Source organism: Bos javanicus, chromosome 18, assembly GCF_032452875.1.
Source record: "Bos javanicus breed banteng chromosome 18, ARS-OSU_banteng_1.0, whole genome shotgun sequence".
Taxonomy (NCBI): Eukaryota; Metazoa; Chordata; class Mammalia; order Artiodactyla; family Bovidae; genus Bos; species Bos javanicus.
The window spans coordinates 15,737,545-15,756,732 of record NC_083885.1 but is presented as its reverse complement, the minus strand read 5'-3'; the positions used below and the strand labels follow the sequence as shown (position 1 = coordinate 15,756,732).

At 35.9% G+C, this 19,188-nt stretch overlaps 1 protein-coding gene across 3 annotated transcripts in view; it reads left to right on the top strand.

The window, feature by feature from the left end:
• NETO2 (neuropilin and tolloid like 2) overlaps positions 1 to 19,188 on the top strand; it is an 85,255-nt gene that overhangs the window by 1,057 nt on the left and 65,010 nt on the right. For 2 of the 3 annotated variants that reach the window (XM_061385928.1, XM_061385930.1), the window contains exons 2-6: positions 9,662 to 9,718; positions 12,595 to 12,735; positions 13,373 to 13,621; positions 18,602 to 18,646; positions 18,733 to 18,860. In XM_061385928.1, coding sequence (XP_061241912.1) covers positions 9,662 to 9,718; positions 12,595 to 12,735; positions 13,373 to 13,621; positions 18,602 to 18,646; positions 18,733 to 18,860 — 620 coding nt within the window. The remainder of the gene's footprint in view (positions 1 to 9,661; positions 9,719 to 12,594; positions 12,736 to 13,372; positions 13,622 to 18,601; positions 18,647 to 18,732; positions 18,861 to 19,188) is intronic. The other variant, XM_061385929.1, reaches the window with a different exon arrangement.

Genomic DNA, 19,188 nt, shown 5'->3' with positions numbered 1-19,188 from the left:
CAGTCGGCTTGCCAAGTACACAAAGCTCCAAAACATACTACAGCTGCTTTGCATTTTCCAGGAGGTGTAATATTAGATTAAAATTTATGTACATGGATAATTAAGATTGTGATTCAAAGTTGTTTCTGAAAATCGAACTGAATAAATCCTTTTTTTCGGCCCTCGGAGGAAAACACCACTACCAATAAAGGGCTTCTCTTTTCTGCTACTGACTTAGATTGAAAACTGAATAGCTGTGTATTTGTAATGTTACGAAATATTCTCTTTTTCAAAATATAAGGTAAGGCGTTAAGGCATTGACTAGCGGTACTATATATCGCTTTTTATTGTGTCTTAATGTTTGTACAGTGAAAAATGTTGCGTTTTTCCCACCCATTAACACTTTTGAATTTTGTTTTACTGGAAAATTCAGTTTAATTTCCATTAAATTTTAATTGCAAAAATTACTCCATATATTTCTAAATTTATAATTGAGATATCAGCAATTTAGCTATCCACTGTATATGTATAATTTGTACAAAGGTAACCTAGGACTTTGTTTGGCAGTCACTCCATAAATCATTAATGATTTCCTCATTATATTAAAATGTTAAAACTCTAAAATTAATTTCTGTAGTCTTTCCTGTCTGTAATTCCCAATTTACATCGCCATTCCTTGGAAATTAAGATTTTGTTTTACTTTTTCAAAATAAATCATTCGCACAGTAGGGTTTGTGATAGTGCTCCTTATCTGAATTTGCTTCGTTGTCCTCATTCCCTTAGGATGTTCAGTATAATAAGCACATTCTATCTGAGTAGCCCCCTCTGGGGAGAAATCACGTAGATCTGTTATACAGCTTTACCTGCAGAACTTGACGAAACTGAGCTGGATAGGACGGAATCTCTGATACTCCTGGAATGGTGAAGGGTTTTGCAGCTTTTCTGCCTTTGCGTTTGTCGTTGGTACACACTGCCCTCTCTGGCCACCAGCGTGAAGCATTTAGTGTTTGCACCTTTCAGGAAAGGATTCTGTGGTTGATGGCAGAGCTACAGTGGAAACAATGAATTTCAGTAATACCTGGCTTTTCTTTTCTTCATGTTATGCAGCCTACTATTTTTACATGCTGGTGTATTTTTAAAGCTCAGACTAACTTGTTGTTAGGCTTACTAGAGAGAAAGCAAGCTATTTTTAAGTCTTCTAAAGTTCATGGATATGTGCTTGTACATAGGAGGAATCCCTCTGGAAAGATTCAAGAAATTAACAAAAGTTGATTCTGAGAAAAAGATCTAAGAGACTGAGAAATAAGAGTAAAAGAAAGACTTTCGTTTCACTGCCCGCCCATTTGTATCACTTTTTTTTTTTTTAAACCAAATGCATGTGTTACTTATACAAACATTGGTGTTTTTAATCTTAAAAAATTACATTTTAAAAAATACTGGCTTTTTCTGGTGCTTCCATTCATTGTGTGCACCAGTGCATGAAAAAGTAGCTCTTAAGGTGTAAATTGTTTCAACTTTGAAGAGGTTCTTATCAGAAGCAGTTATTTAACATCTGCATAATTACAGATATTACCTACCAAAAGCCTTGTTTTGGAATATTATGGTCAGTTTCTACTAAAACAAATCAGCCATAATGGGTGTGTGGAATTTTAAGTAGAAGGTAATTTTCTTTAAGATGCCATTGATTCTTGGTTTTACTTTCAGCAGTAAGAACAAAAGGATAACTCTGCTAGGCTTTTAAACCTTTCATATATTGTTAAAACTGAATAATTCACTTTTAATGGTTTATGATCACTCCAAGTCTAATAAAATTTGACTTGTCTTTTATCAAAATTAAGTATCATGGTCACATGAAAATATTAGGCTTATAAACCCATTTTTCACTGTTCATATTCATTCTGCAGACTTGTGTCAGGAGAATCCTATACTCAGTTATATTTAAATGTGTATAAACTGTGGTTAAATTTATGGTGTTACAGTGTGTAACTGGCACTGTATTTTAAAAATCTTATTTGAGACTGTGACAATAACTCGTGTCCTGCATGCTTAAGTCTTTTTCAAGAAATTAAACAATACAGAAAAGTACCATAATGAAAAGTTATCCTTTAAAGAGGGAAGTTTTTAAAGATAGATAGCCTTGATAAAAGCTAACTTTATTCCCCCCTCACCAGGAGTTAGAGAAAATGTTTTATTAGTATAGTTGAGAAATCTGACTAAATGATGGTTTTATTATAATTTGATAGTTTGATTACTTGAATCCAATTATCTGTTTTGAAACCAAACTGACCTTTTAGGAAAAACATACAGTGCTGTAATACACACACATGCACATTACAAGTTCAAATCAAAGCCATTTTTCAAAGCCCATTTAGGAATAAGATAGAAAAAAGATTATTATATAAGTAAAGTTCATTATCTAAAATTCTGAAGAATAATTCAAGTTCTGCTCTTGGTTACTACCCATTCAGCACAATCCCCTGTCATTTTAAAATGTATGATTCTTCAGAATAATTTATTATTTTTTTAATGTGTCCCTGGGGCATTTTGAGATCCCACTTAGTGTGATCTTTAAGTTGCAAAGGGGAATCCTAAAAGGTTTCCAAACTCTCCTTAACGGAACTCCCTCAAAGGAACTCTTGGTGGAGGGAGGAGAGGTAGGTCTCAAAACTCAACACAAGCGAACAGGGTTGCTTTGATTGCTGTGGGGCCTCACCCTCTCAGTCGCTCATCAGAGTGACCCAGATTAACTGACACGTATTAGCATATTTGTTCATAATTACAGGGTGTACTAATCTGAAGGTTCAATTTGTCCTAGTCAAAATGAGATTAAAATATATTGGTTTAAGCATGCCCAGAATAATATATTGGAAATTACAGTGTTAGTGGGTGAGAAGACATCAAAAATACTCATCGAAATGTGACCTGGTCATGTTAAAATCCAATGGTAGCTGCTGTGGATGTCTGAGGAAGATTCCAGTATGATTAGAGCATACAAGTATACTGCCATCTCCAGAGCGTTTTGACTAACGAGAAGGTTGTCACATTCTGCAGGCAAGAAAAAGCATTTCTGCAGTGATGCTTTCTTTGAAGTAATTGGCAGTGTGATTAGCATGAAGAGGTTGGAGTGATCCCAGAGTTCTTCAAGCTCCATCTTCCTTCTTAACTAAAAAGTAAAATTGAGTTTGATTAAATTAAGGTATTTTTTTGTTCTTTGGAACAAAAAGTTACTACTACCTCAAGTATATGGACTCCAATTGAACTCCATTCTGCTTCAGAAAACAGATGCAGGGAGACCAGGTAGGCAGTTGTTACATTATGGGATCTCATGATAAGTTTACCAGACCTTACCTTTACCGCTTAGATGCTGAAAACAGGAAAACTTAGAAAGAGGTATGTTTAATTACTAACAAAGGTAAAGGGAGTTAGCTTGATAAAAGTAAGAGAAGTAGCATATCTGAAAAAGAAAGAAATCGATTGTTTTTCTGTCCCCTCATGCTCAAAAAAAAGAAGCTGGGTCACCTGTGTGCCTATTCTTAACCAAGTTTGTGGTTGTTCATTTGTTAGTGTGGCTATCTGTGCTGTATGTTGTAGTGACAAAGGAGGTATAACCAGGATTATGCTTAGTCACTTCATATATTCATCTAATTTTGAGTGCTGTTGTGGGCCAGCCAGTCTTCTAGTCACTAAAGATGCATAAGTGAATCAGACAAGTCCCTCTTTCTAGTAGGAAGAGACAGATAATAAGAAAATAGTGGATAATATAAGTAGTAATTGAAATGCTATTTATGCATTTATTTATTATGTATTATTTATGTATTTATGTATAAAACAAGATGAAGAAGAAAATATGGAGCTTCTTTAGCAGTCAGAGAGCCCTCACAAGACTCGAATAACAGGAAGGAACCAGCCATGCAGAGTGTGAGTCTAGGCAAAAGGAATAACTAGTCCCTAAGGCAAGAATTAGCTTGGTGTGTTGTGGAAAGAAGGCCTGTGTAGCTGTAGATAGCAGTCGGAAGGTCAGCGGGATGGTCAGGACATAGGACTTCTGAAGTCAGAGTAAGAAGTATGGATTTATTCTAAATGGAATGGGACTCTGTTGGAAGATTTTATGAAAGGCTGTGATGTGATCTCATCTATGTTTTGAATTGATCACTGGCTGGTGGATACAGAGTAGATTATACGGGACTATGGCAGAAGTAGCCAGTTTTCTTCCAATATCCATTTTACCTTTCAGTGGATCTCTGAACTTTAACCACACAATCACCCAAAATAAATACTAGATTTTGCAGTTTTCCTTGGGATTAGGTGTGGCCATGTGACTAAGTCTGACAGTTACGTGTGTGTTCAACTTTGGGGGAGTGGTGGTGTTTTTGTCACTCAGTTAGAATTTTTATTTTGACATCATGGTAGATTCTAAGCAAATGTTTTTAAAGGAAGGAGGAATGCCCTGTGGCATTTCTTCATTCTTGCTAAGTGTAATGCAGGCATGGTAGCTGTAAAGATACAGTACCTGGCACTCCAGCATCTGTACTGGCCCATCAGATGACCTTGGGAATGAAGTCATATACAACTGAACAGTAAGATAGAAGAAGCTTAGCCTCTTTGTTTCTTCCAGTAGACTATCACTCTCCTGTTGAAGTTGTCTTTAAAGTGTGGTTCCAGGGCCAACAGCTTTAGCATCACTAGGGAATTTGTTATAATGCAAGTTTTCAAACCCCACCCCAGAATTCCTGGATCAAAATCTCTGGAAGTAATGCCACCCCCACACACACAAGTCTGTGTTTTAATAAACCTTACAGATGAATATGATCCACGCTAAAGTTTGAGAACTACTGTCCTAGTGATTTATTTCTCAAACCTGGAAGAACTGCTGAGTAGGATGTGGACATTTTTAATCCTTGATATATGTTACCAGATCAACCTCATCAAAGCTGTGACAGTTTACAGTCCAGTGACAACATAAGTCAGTTTCCTATATCCTGACCAATACTAGAATCTGTATTTTTATATTAGAAAGGCTGAATTTTTCCATTGTTTTTTCTTGGCACTTTAGTGGCATAATCTTTTTTCCCATTTATTTGTAGTTTTTATTTATGTTTTGGTCTTTTGTGAATGAAGTTGTTCCCTACCCAAAAGTATGAATTCACCTTTCTTTTCATTCTACTATTAAATTTTCTATTTAGCTTGAAAAGGGGATCTACTTTTTTCCAAATAATTAACAAGGTATCCCAGAACCATTTATTAAAACTGCCCTCTCACCAAGTATTTCAAATATTATATAAATCATAATAAATTCTGGGATATATATGTCTGTTTGGGGCTTTTTTCTTTTCTTCCATTTTCTAACCTAAAAGCCCGTTGAGAATAAGGACCATGTCTTTTTGTTTCACTGTAGTTCCAGGGACTGAGTCAACTACCTGTAATGCAGTGAATGCTAGTAATGTTTGTTGACAGATACCAGTTTCTTCCTCTACCATTGCTACATTTTATAATTCTTGTAGCTTTATAGTAAGCATATTATTTTTATGAATTTTTTAATATTTTCCTTGGCAAACATGGAAACGTCTTTAAGATGACCATCAGAAGCATTTTAAGTATCTAGAGAAAAGCTAAGATTTTTATTAAAACATCATTAAATATTATCTGACTTACTGGGAAGAATTGTTACCTTTACAATTGTTTCATTATCCAAAATGTATTCTCTATTGTATTACATTTATTTACTTGTTTATTTTAGTCTTATGCTCTTCCCTTAATAGGTGTAATAGTTTCCTGGTAATTCTCTTGGGACTTGTGGGTTTTAAAATAACATTGTCTATAAGTAATAGTTGTGCCTCCTTTCCAGTATTTATTGCATTGGCCAGAATTGCCACTATTAAGTAACAGTGAAGAGAATAGACCTGACCTTGATTTTTATTTGATTGAAAAGTACAGCCTTAAACTGGAAGGTCTGGAGACAAGATTGCAGGTAGAATGCTAATAACAGTGATTTCAGGGTTAAAAGGAGTAGCTTGGAGGATTTGTGTTTAATACCTTGAATAGCACCTGTCTTTATCATTTAGGCCTTCAAGTCAGATCTGTATAGTACCCTATGCTAAACTCCAAAGTCAGAGGTGAGAACGTACATGGTGGGTACGACTTTTTTCAAACATGAGATCACAAGCAATTCTCTGCGTGACTATACTTTGGGGTTGTGGAGTTTAGAATCTTTATTTTGGCATGGATTTCTTTTCTTTTTTTTTCTTGGCATGGATTTCTGCTTTAAAGAATCAGTGCTTCCTGGGTACGTTGTTTTTGAATTCGAAGTGTGAAATTTTTCTGGATTTGAGAAATTATTGACCCTTTGGTAAGATATAGACGGGAACAAGTGACACATAGATCGGGACTAAGGACAGAGCAGAGCGCCGCAGCACTGCTGCATGTACTAGGTAGTGCCAGTGTTTGGCATCAGTGGAGTTTGTTTTAATATCTCAGCCTGATTATAGCAAGCAATTTGCAAAGATCCTATTGTACAACTGGGAGAAACTATGTTTATTATGATACAGAATTTAGAATGATTAATCGTTAGAACTGTATCACCACAGCTATCACTATATATTTCTATCCCCAATTGTTCAAACTTGCCTTATTCATTCCTTTTATTTAGTGGCATAGTTCATTTGGTTGTGAGTAGTAACATTTGGGGAGGGGGATTATGAGCAACACCCTATATAAAGTAGAAGGAATAAAAGGTTATTTGGTCTAATTTATTTTTAATATGATTTTTCTACCTCAGTTGTATATTGTGTGCAAATTACCTAAATCATGTTTTAAAAAGACATGCTCTTTTAAGTCATTATATAGTGTAATTTTCCAGGCACAATTCATCTTTTTGCCATAGTTTTACTGTTCTCCTGGTTTTGATTTATTGATTTCTTACTTTCCCTTTCTGCCTGACTTTGTATTACTTACATACTGTGAATTACAAATGTGAGAACTGGTAAATTGTTGTGCCTGTGAATCAGGAGGAAAGGTACAATGAGCACAAAATTTTGACCAGTTGTATACCATCTGAATGGGATGATATTCCTTGCGAAATAGTGTCCTCTATCAAGATTCATTGATACAGTTGTGGTATTTGCTGAATTGTCAAATATCTGTTATTATTCTAGTTTGTTTTTCTTTTTTTGGCCGTATCTCACAGCTTGCAGGATCTTAGTTCCCAGTCCAGGGATTGAACCCAGGCCCTCAGAGGAGAAGGCTCAGCATCCTAGCCACTGGACCACTAGAGGATTCCCTAATTTTTCTTTTTGGTCAGGAATCTTCTGTGTTTTGTTTTTGTCTTTTTAAATAGTGTTTCAAAACTCCATTCTCCTAACTCTGATCCAGTACAAAGATGTGAAGAGTCTGGAGGAAGGAGTGTTCCTACATAGCGTGAGATCTTCAGTACGACTAGCAACCAGAGAGAAGGAGGAGTAATTAGAGTTGTTGCAAGTTGACAGAGGAGACAGAGGTCAAGGAGGATACAGCTAAAATGAAGATGTATATGCTTAGATTAGAAGATGTAAACAGCACAAGATCCCAAGAACTCTGTACATTGGTGACTTTGGGGGGTAGATGCCTAGTGCATGGTACTGAGTGAAGAACGGCTTGGCCATCTGCCAGTCCCTTCAGTAGCCATCTCTTCTGTGCCTCCATCTCCATCACCCCTAAACATCCTTTAAGTTACCAAATGCAGTTAACACTACATCTGAGTCGTAATCATGTCATAAATCTCTCCTCCTTCCCATTTATATTACCACTGCTCTGCTTCAAGACCTTAGCGTCTTTACTTCCTAAATGACCTCTCTTTTTAAAAATTTAGATTCCACACCATCATCAAGATAAGTGATCTGAAACACAAATGTGATAATGTCACTGTCTAGTTTAAAAAATGAAAACTCAGTTATTTCTCCTTGTAGTCAAAGGTTTAAACTCTTTAGCATGGCATTCAAGGCTTTTTACAATCAGATTTCATCCTACTGTTTGTTTTTTTTTTTTTTTGCCTTCACTGAGTCTTTGTTGCTTTGCTTGGACTTTGTCTGGTTGCAGCAGGCTGCAGCCACTCTTCATGTCAGTGCACAGGCTTCTCATTGCCGTGGTTTCTTGTTGTGGAGCACAGGCCCTAGGCATGCGGGCTTCAGTAGCTGCAGAAGGCAGGCTCAGTAGTTGTGGCTCACGGGCTTAGTTGCCTTATGTGTGGAGTCTTTCCTGGCCAGGAATCAAACCCATGTCTCTTGCACTGGCAGGCAGATTCTTACCCATTGCGCCACCAGGGAACACCCTCATCCTATTTCTAACCTGATGTATCCCTTTTCCCCTCCACATGCTATCTGTACTATCCTACTCAGAATTCACTAACACTTCCTAGGTAAGTTTTCATTGTCTAAGCTGTTTCTTTCTCCCTATCCTGGGTAGAAGTTCTATTAGGTTTCACTAGAATAGATCTTTTTTCCCTGAAGTTTTCCTCACTCTGTTCCTCTTAACCCCCAGCAGAATGAACAAATGGTTCCCTTTTCTGCTTCCATTGTGTTTTCCATGTAACCCCTGCTAAATTCTTTTTCACCTTGTAGATTGTCTTTGACAATACGTTGACTCCTTAAGGATGAAAGTTTGTCCTAATATCCATGGTTTAGCAGAATGCGTAGCACATATAAAGGGTTCTGTGCAATGTGCATCATCTCATTTCATTTTCACAACAGCCTGTGTGGTTGGTGTTATTAGTACAACATCCCCATTTTACAAATAAGTAAACTGAGCTGAAAAGGTCTCACAACTGGTAGAAATCAAAACTTGAACCCCAAACCTAGATCCACCTAACTCCTGAAGTCCATTCTCTTATAACTGTTTTGCTTTATCTCCTACTTTATCTTTTGCTTTATCTTTGCTTTGTCTCCTGCCTTAATCTGTGCATCCTCTGTGCCTGCTATCCAGTAGGTACTCTGACATGCTTCCTGACTGATTGAATGAAAAATAAAAACTCCAGTTCACACAGGAGGCTGATAATGTGGCTTTCATTGAAAGAGTGAAAGATACCAGTACACCATTCTTAAAAAGAATGTGTTATCGTCAAAACACAAACATACAAAACAATATATTATTCATTGGGGATCAGAAATGTTAAACTTGGGGGGAGGGGAGAAGCTCCATTTTCTAAATAGTGCTAGCTTTTGTAATGAAGGACACAGCTATAGAATGTCTTGAATTGATTTCTAGGAGACTGCTGCCCCCTTACTTCTATTTTTATTAAGAATGTTCTCACAAGTCAAATAATCTAATTGAACTTTTACTGGCATAACATATTGCAAAGCTAGCCATAATGCATGTAAGGTCTGAGGAGGTAGAGTGCAGTAAATATAGAATAATTGGGATCAGCACAGTTCGTTGTACAAGAAAAAAATGGTATGTATTTTTGCATCCATCATAAATTGAAAATGTACTTATTAGTGCTTGTATAAATGAGTGTGATATCAATTGTATTTTTTCTTGGGTTGTCTTGTCAAATAGTAACTCAGAACATAACAATTAATAGTATTCAGTGTGAATGTTAGTAAGAAATAGGGGGGTTTAGTATTTTTTTTTTTTGTCATCTGATTTTTCTCATAAACTTGGTAAAATCTAATACAGATTCAACTTTTTAACTTATCTTCTCTTATTTCTCTAGTGTTGTTAGTAACAGTACTTGTAGTGGAAGGAATTGCTGTGGCCCAAAAGACCCAAGGTAAAGAATTTACAATGCTAATTTACTACATGTTCAGAGCAGTAGGATGGCTTTTTGGAAGGATTACAACTTTTGAGTACTATTTCCATAATCCCTCTGGGGTGTTTCAGTGACCTAAGGCTTTCTGTCAGTCTATCAGCTTTAATTCAGCCAGGTTCAGCTGCAGTTAACTAGAGTAAATTGTTAACATAAAATCTTAAACTGATAAATTTTAAAAATTGACATAACTAGTGACTCCTAGAACACTATGGATTATGTCCAAAAATAAGATTCATGCTTTATCACCAAGCAAAAACAAAAATCCCTTTTTTCCAGTGTAGACAAATGAAACATTTCCATCAATATCTTATTCAAACCCCTGAGGACATGTTCCAGTTATTGTTTATGAAAGAGGATTAGCTAGAATGATGTTTGAGCCAGATTTCTATTTCAGAGTTTAGTACATTTCCTAAATAACCTGACTTATTTTTATTTTCATCAAAGTTATACATACACCTGACAAAAATTAAAGCATTCTAAAATGTTAATTAGGAAAAATCAGTCTACCAGCCTCCCAAAGCCCACTTCTCCATGGTAGTCTACCAGCCTACCAAACTGCTCTTTTGGCTGATTCTTTTGGTATTTTCCTGCATATTTCTGAATAACAAAGTATATGGTTATTCTCAGTTATTTCAGTTTGAAGTAGTAGATAATTTTCCCACCATGGAAGATAAGAATTTAGCTCTTTTTTGCACCTACTCTTCACCTAACTTTTGCACCTAACTACACATAAATGTTCTTTTTAACTTTGCACCTGCAGTACCCACGTCAGTATTTTTACAATTCTGGTTACATCTGTTCAAGTCACCACTGGGCTTTTTCATATGAAAATTTTATCTTTGGTTGTAGGTTGTAGGAAATTTTTCTTTCCCTTTTTTCTTGTTTAATTTTTAAAATTCTCTTTTCTCCATTTTCTCTCCTGTCTTTAAGGAATTCTTATTTGGTTACTTTTTTTTAAAAAAAATCTTTTCTATTTTTCCATTTCTCATTTAACTGTTGTCTTCTCAGTAGTCTTCATTGAGACTTCTAAACCAAGAATTGGAAAACTTTTTCTATAAAGGGCCAGATAGTAATTGTTTAAGACTTTGCAGGCCATTATAGTCACAGGAGCACCTACTCAGCTCTGCAGCTGCAGGGTGAAAGCATGAATGGGCATGTATTTATTCCACTAAATTTGATTTTCCAGTAACAGGCAGCAGACCAGATTTGGTCCAAGGCCATAGTTCATGGAAAGTGAAAATGTTAGTCGCTCAGTGGTATCTGACCCTTTGCAACCCCATGGACTGTATGTAGTCCACCATGGAATTCTCCAGGCAAGAATGTCCATTCTCCAGAGAATCTTCCCGACCCAGGGATCAAACCTGGGTTTCCTGCATCGCAGACAGATTCTTTACAGTCTGAGCCACTTCTGCTCTAAACTTTTTTTTTTTTTAATTCTATTTTTAGAAACTTTCTTTTGTTTTCTAAATAATCTCTTTGTTTCAGAGTATGCTGTGTTCTTGTGTTATAGATATGCGTTTGACCCTTGAACAATGCAGAGGCTAGGGTAAGAGTTTAGGGTTAGTCAGAAACCTGCCTGTAGCTGCTGGCGCCCCTCCGTGTTTGAGGTTCTGCATCCTCACATTCAGCCAACCACAGACGAGCACCACGTGCATCCACGTGGTCCAAAGGCCAGCTACTCCCTTGTTCTCTGAGAAGATTAAAGGGTAGTTTTGTTTAGTGCTTTTTTTTTTAAGTATTCTATAATCTCTGCTTCTCAGAGTCGCTTTTTTATTTGTTTTTAATCTGTTTTTCATATTGGAGGCTTCCCTCTCATGTCTGGTGCTCCTTGAGTGTCTCTCATAGTTATGAAAGGAGCACGCAGATCTGCTTGTTAGCCATCTGCAAGTGTAGACAGGGCTTCTTTACTGCTACCTTTCCTGGTGAATGATTGAATCCACCTATGAATCTTTTTCTTTGGACTCATTAGTTTCCCCAGAAAAGGTTAAGATTCCATTTCCTGCTTAGAGGCTCTATATCTGACCAACAGGCCTTTGGGGAGTTGAGTGGGGGAGGAGAAGGGGAGTGTGGTTCAGCATGTTAACATTCACCTCATCTCCCTGTTTTCTTGTTGGTATTTTCACCCTCTGCTGTGCCTGATGTTCCCTGGTCCAGCAACCCTGTTCACTTTCTCCAAAGAAATAGTATTATTTTCTGATGCGGTGATAGAGCATCATCTACCTGGTTTGTGGAGTGGGAGGGGGTATTAGGAGTCAAACTGATTGCAGACTTTTAACCAAGCCTCATGTTTTTAAAAATACCCAGCTTCACCACTTCCACCCCCACTTCTAGAGATACCTACCACTGCCAGAAGTTATTATTGCAGCCACCTATTTGTACTTACGGGTTTATGCCCTTTAAAAAATTATTTACTGTTGTTTAAGTGGGCTTTGAAGAAGGAGCAGAGCTAAATGCATGTGTTCAATCTACAAGCTTTAACTAAAAATCCCTTTGCAATCTTTGAATCTTATTTCACCTTGAGTTAAACTAAATACAGAGGTACCATACCTGAGAGAAACTCCTGGAATTCTTTTATTTTGTGTCAGAATTGAATTTTATAGAGTTTTACTAATTTATCAGATTCTCCCACATGGTTTTGCCTTTGTAAAATCTAAGCATTTTATTTCCCTGTTGTTTTACATGGCAGACTTGTCCTCTAGAGCAAATGCTTCTGCTGTATTCAATCTGTTATGCTAAATTTGACAATAGTTCTTAAAAATTGCTTGTGTGTGTGTAACTCAATTGGCAGTTGTTTGGGGAAGTTGTAGGGGAAACTAACGTTTTAAATTTTCCATAAGATGGACAAAATATTGGAATGAAGCACGTTCCTGCAACCCAGTGTGGCATTTGGGTTCGAACCAGCAATGGAGGTCATTTTGCTTCACCAAATTATCCTGACTCATATCCACCAAACAAGGAATGTATCTACATTTTGGAAGGTATTTGACCAATTTCTATCTTTCATTGGATGAATGTTAACTTTTTTTGTAAAACTAAATAATTGGTTAAATGCTCTTTTTAAACCAATTTGAACAAAATTTAAACATGTATTTTAATTAAATCCTAGTCATTATAAATATTTCTTAATACTGCCAACATTAACAAAATAATGGTTGAAGTTTTATAAGAATTTTTAATCTCCTAAAATAATAATTAACTAGATGCATCAGTATATATGAGAAACTTCTCTGATAAGAAACTTACACTTACTGACATCTCTTATTAGGCTTTATGAAATTTATGTCCATGGTTATATTTTATGTTTCTTTCATTTCTTGTTTCATCATGGTACATTGTATCTCATGAATCAAGCATTAGCTTCTCAACTCTTAATTTTGAGCATTCCGCTACATTTAACTAATTTAATATATAGCATATGCCAAAGGGAAAGATTACTATAATTCTACAGATAGCATTAACATACAATATAACAGTTATTATGAATTTTATATATAATAACAGTATAATCCTCATCTATAAAACAGTAACAGAGCAGTTGTGCTTTTCTCACTGTGTCAGGACATTTTTACTTTTTCTTGTTCACATTGCCCTGATTTACTTACTCTTTCTTTCTAGCTGCTCCACGTCAAAGAATAGAGTTGACCTTTGATGAGCACTATTATATAGAACCATCATTTGAATGTCGGTTTGATCACTTGGAAATTCGAGATGGGCCATTTGGTTTCTCTCCACTTATAGATCGTTACTGTGGTGTGAAAAGCCCTCCATTAATTAGATCAACAGGGAGATTCATGTGGATTAAGTTCAGTTCTGATGAAGAACTTGAAGGACTGGGATTTCGAGCAAAATATTCATTTATCCCAGGTAAATAACTTATTGTTTCAGTAGCAAGATCTCACTCTGGTTTTAGAATCTTAAGACTAGAAAACAGAAAATCCAGTCAAGTTTATCAAATAAAGGTTTTTTAAAAATTACCAAGATCAAAGGGAAATCAGCCCATGAATAAATATTTAATAAAAATTAGAAATAGAGCTGTATCACTTGAATTTTGAGGCACATCATATATGGTATTACATTATTTCTTAGATTTAAGTTTTATAGCATATATCAAGGCCAAAGACATCATAATAAACACATTTTAAAAGTAATTCAACAAATTTGTCTTTTCATGATCTCTACCAAAAATTATTTTGGCAGGTTTTTTTCCTTTGGAATGGTTGAATTAAACACTTATTTGAATAAACAGTCCCTAGAAAATACTGAACAGTAGAAAGAATAGTGCTCTGTACTTGGAGGCAAAAGATCTGGGTTTGAATCCTTTCTGTGCCACCTGCTAGCAATAAAATTTAGTATTAAGCTTGGACTTGTGCCTGAGCATTGCTGTTGATAAGACAAGAATATCTTCGTGAGGCTGCCATAAGTAATTACCAGAAACTTGGCAGCTGAAAACAGTGGTAATTTATTCTCTCAGAGTTCTGGAGGCCAGCATCCAGCAGGGTCACTTCCCTCTAGGAACTCTAGGGGAGAATCCTTTCCTAGCCTCTTCTTCCTCTGGTGGCTGCCCCAGCATTCCTGCACCTGTGGCCTCATCACTCTGATCTTTGCCTCCATCTTCACATCCCCCCAATCTTCTCAGAATGCTTAGCTTAATCACACCCTTTGCCTTAGAATGTAATATTCACTTTTTCTTAACCTTATAAGGTAATAAGGTAGCCTTTTAACCTTATAAGGTAATAGTCATAGGTTGTGACAGTTGTAATGTCACATATCATCATATATTTGGGTGGTGGGAGAGGGTCTCCATTCAGTGCAGTCTACCCTTCTTACCTACCACAGAGTTATGTGGAAACACTTTGTAGTCCTCAGAGCCTGTCCACTGTAAAAGTATGCATATCCCTAATGCAGAAGCCCAAAGATACACTAGTTATTACTCCTGTCTTCAGAGAACTCACAGACTTAACAAGATGAAAAAGTAACAATGTAAGAATCATATAATCTTTGATGTTTTTATGCAAGAAATTTACTAACTTAAAAAAAAATTTTAATTACAACAGCCAAATGAAAATATCATAACCATATCACCCTATAAATAAAAACCAATATAAGCAATATGGTATGTATCACTTCAGATGTCTTTATCTTTTTATTTTATTTTATATAACAGAGATCATGCTATTCTTTCAACTGTGTTACCAGTCTTTTTTTTTTCTCCTGAACAATATATTCAGCTTTTTTCCCCCTGTTTTAAGTGTCACTTCAGATTTAAGTTCTTAATGTCAAAATGATAACATTTTCAGAAAGTGAAATTTATACTTTTTTTTTTTTTAGAAATTTTAGGCTTATAGCAAACTGAGTAGAAAGTACAGAGTTACGGCATACCTTCTAACCACCCCCGCACACACACAGGCAGTGCTGAAACCTAAGATGAACATCCAGCACCCAGGGTACATTTGTTACAACTCAGGAACCTGCAGTGACACACATCATCACCTAAAGCCTGCAGTTTACATTAGCGTTCACTCTTGATGTCGTACATTCTGTGACTTTGGACAGATATAGTGGTGTAATGATGTATCTACCAGTACATGGTCATATGGAGTATTCCAGCTGCCCTAAAAGTCCTGTGTGCTCCGTGTATTCATCCCTCCCACTCCAGCCCTGGCAACCAGTGATCTTTTTACCGTCTCTATAGTTGTGCCCTTTCCAGAATATCATGCAGTTGGTATCCTACAGCGTGTAGCCTTTTCAGATTGGCTTCTTTCACTTAGTAATATTTGTTTAAGGTTCCTCTGTATTTTTCATGGCTCAGTAGCTTTTCTTTTTTTTAGTGCTGAGTAATATTTCATTGTATGAATGTACCACAGTTTGTTTGTTTATTGTGTAGAAGGATATCTTGGCTGCTTTCAGGTTTTAGCAACCACAGATAAACCTGCTATAGACATCCATATGCAGCCATTTGTGTGGACAAGTTTTTAACTCATTTGGCTAAGTACCGTGGAGTGCAATTGTATCATATTAAAATTTGTCTTAAATTTTTCCTTAAATGGAGAGTGGTGATGTTTGCACAGCATTGTGAATATACATAATGCCACTGAACTGTACACTTAAAAATGGATGAAAGGGTAAATATTTTACTACAATAAAAATAAATTTTTAAATTACAAACAGGTGTCTAAAAAATTTGAAAATTCAGATAGACATATAAACTTGTCAGAATGAAAAAATTGCTAGTCTAAAATATCTTAGACTAATTAGCCTATTTAAACCTATTTTAATTGACAGTTTTTATATGTAACTGATTGCTTAATTCTTGTTCTTTTTTTTTTTTTTTTTGCCATGCTGCATGGCATGTGAAATCTTCATGACCAGGGATTGAACCCATGCCCTCTGCAGTGGAATCTTAATCTGCACCAAATCTTAACCATTGACTTTCAGCATGATTATCAAAGTACATGTTGAAAAAAGTAGGAAAAATTTTAGCCTAAATTTAGAATACATCACAGAGACTATTCTTTTTTAACTAAACCCAACCTCCCTAAGTAAAAGAAAGTAACAACACTTCACCAATTTTGCAGAGATGTGTCAAAGATAAATCTAAATCTTAACCAGCATTAGAGTAAAAAAATCATAGCAACTATCTGGCAAGTGAATCAGAACTTCACACGTAGGCAAGAATTCTAGGGATATTGTCATTGCACTAAAATTGTCAGAGTTATTCCAGTTACTTCCAGGAAGTAGGAACCCATTACGAGCCTCTGCCTCAACAAATATCACCAGTAGCTCAGAGAATTTCATGTATTTAAAAGATACTAGTTTCTCATCGTTAGTAGGTTTCATCCACATTCACAAATCCCTGGACAAAATTTATTTTATAAATATGGCTTAAATAACTAGACAGCCATGATTTAGCTATTTATGAATTACCTATTTATTTTGACCTTTTTTTTCCTTTAGTAGTAAGATTGTGGCATCCTCACCCATGTTATAAAAGTAACACAATAGAGAAAGAAAAATTGTCTAGAGAATTAGAGCTAGTCCTGATTTTGCCATTATATTATCCAAAATAGTCATCATCTCTCTCTGATTCAGTTTCCTCATCTATAAAATAAAATATTACATGATCTTGATGTTATTGTTATTAGCATAATATTAAACATAAGTATGTAGAAACTCTGAAGTACTATAAAATGCAAATGTAAGGTAATTAGTCTAGAAATCTTAAACATTTTCTTTTTATTTTAATGTGTCTATATTTTAACCATAAACCATATGAAGTTGCTCTCATGATACATATAATAGAAGAAAAAGAGCTGCTTTTCTTCCAAGCATCTTTACATATAAAGATGCCTGGCTTTGTTTTTTAATATTTTTAAAAGCATTGTTCAAATGATTAAGATACCTTTTTTTTTCTTTCAGGTAGTCTAAACATATTTGCAAAAACCTGACTCTATGTAAGACTTTTTTATATAATGTATTTTTGGTGCTGAAGTATCAATTCAGTTAATTGATTTAGTTATTAAAAATCAAATACCTGACCAATTTAATTAAATCAGTTATTTTAATATAAACTATTGATTGTCAACTTTCTGTGAACTATTTCACAGGGAAGAATATACTGTATATCATTTAGTCTTCTTTCTTTTTACTGCCATTGTGAAAATACAGCTCATTAAGCTACTACAGTGGGCTTCCCAGGTTGCTCAGTGGTTAAGAATCCACCTGCCAATGCAAGAGACGCAAGAGACATGGGTTTGATCCCTGGGTCAGGAAGATCCCCTGGAGAAGGAAATGGCAACTCACTCCAGTATTCTTGCCTGGAAAATTCCAGGCAAGACAGGGGAACCTGGTGAGCTACAGCCTATAGCTTAGTCACTCAGTCTTGTCCAACTCTATGACCCCATGGACTGTAGCCCACCAGGCTCCTCTCTCCATGGGGATTTTCCAGGCAAGAATACTGGGTTGGGCAAGCTGCCTTGCCCTTCTACAGGGGATCTTCCCAAACCAGGGATTGAGCCCAGGTCTCCTGCATTGCAGGCTGATTCTTTACCGTCTCAGCCACCACGGAAACCCAAGAATCATAGAGTGGGTATCAGGCCTACCTGATTCCCTGAGTTACCAGGGAAGCCTGGGCTACAGCCTATGGGGTCACAAAGAGTTGGACATAACTGAGCACACACACACACAGCTACTACTATGGTGAGGAGGAGTAAATTATGTGTAACATAAAATTCACTGTTTTAACCCTGTTAAGTGTACAAGTCAGTGGCATTGAGTACATATACAGTGTTGTGCAACCATAGCCACTGTCCATTTCCAAAACTGTTTTGTCATCCCAAGCTGAAATTCTGTCCCGATTAAATACTTAACTCCCATTACCCTATCCCTACAGCCCCGTGAAAACTATCTCTATTAATTTGACTAATCCAGGGACCTCAATAAATGGAGTCTTACACTGTCCTTAACTGTCTGACTTATTTTACTTAGCATAACGTTTCAAGACTCATCCATGTTATATAGCATGTGTTAGAATTTCATTCCTTTTTAAGACTGGATAATATTTCATTGCAGTCTGTATCTTTCTACTAGCTACTGCAGTTGAGAAAGAGTTGTGAGTTTCAGGTAGCATAAATAAGTTATTAATTCATAATGTGATCAAAAATGTAAGCATTATCATTTTTAAAAACATCAATCCTATAAGTGAGCAGTGCTTTGTAGTATACACCAATGAAAGCTTTCTCTTGCTTTGTTGTTAAATGCAGCATTAGATATAACATAAGACATTAAGCCTTAAATTAACTCTAAAATATCTCGGTGCCAATCACTTTCTTCTTTTCTCTGTTACAGATCCAGACTTTACTTACCTAGGAGGTATTTTAAATCCCATCCCAGGTTTAGTATATTACCTCTTTTTTTTTCTCTTGGCATCTTTGATTAGTCTTATTTTCCTTTGAACATCATTCATCTGTTCTTTCTAGACTGCCAGTTTGAGCTATCAGGAGCTGATGGGATAGTGCGCTCTAGTCAGGTAGAACAAGAGGAAAAGACGAAACCCGGCCAAGCGGTTGATTGCATATGGACGATTAAAGCTACTCCGAAAGCTAAGGTAGTATTAAGTACGCAGTCACTTCTGAGGATGATATAATAAGATGTGATTTGTACATTGTGTTATTTGGTTCATGCAGATACCTACTGGTTAGTTAAACTGATGTTGCAACTTTTTTTAAATTTTATTTCAGTCACATTATTGAACACCTAACATAAGCATTGTTGTAGTTAAATAAATTACAATATAAACTTTAGGAATATTACACATACATTAATATTCTTATTTTAAGATTCTTAAAATCTGTGTATTCCTAACCAGACAGTACAGGTATTGATCAGTGTGATCATAGATTCATAAACATCTTTATGAGGAGGTAAAACAGGCC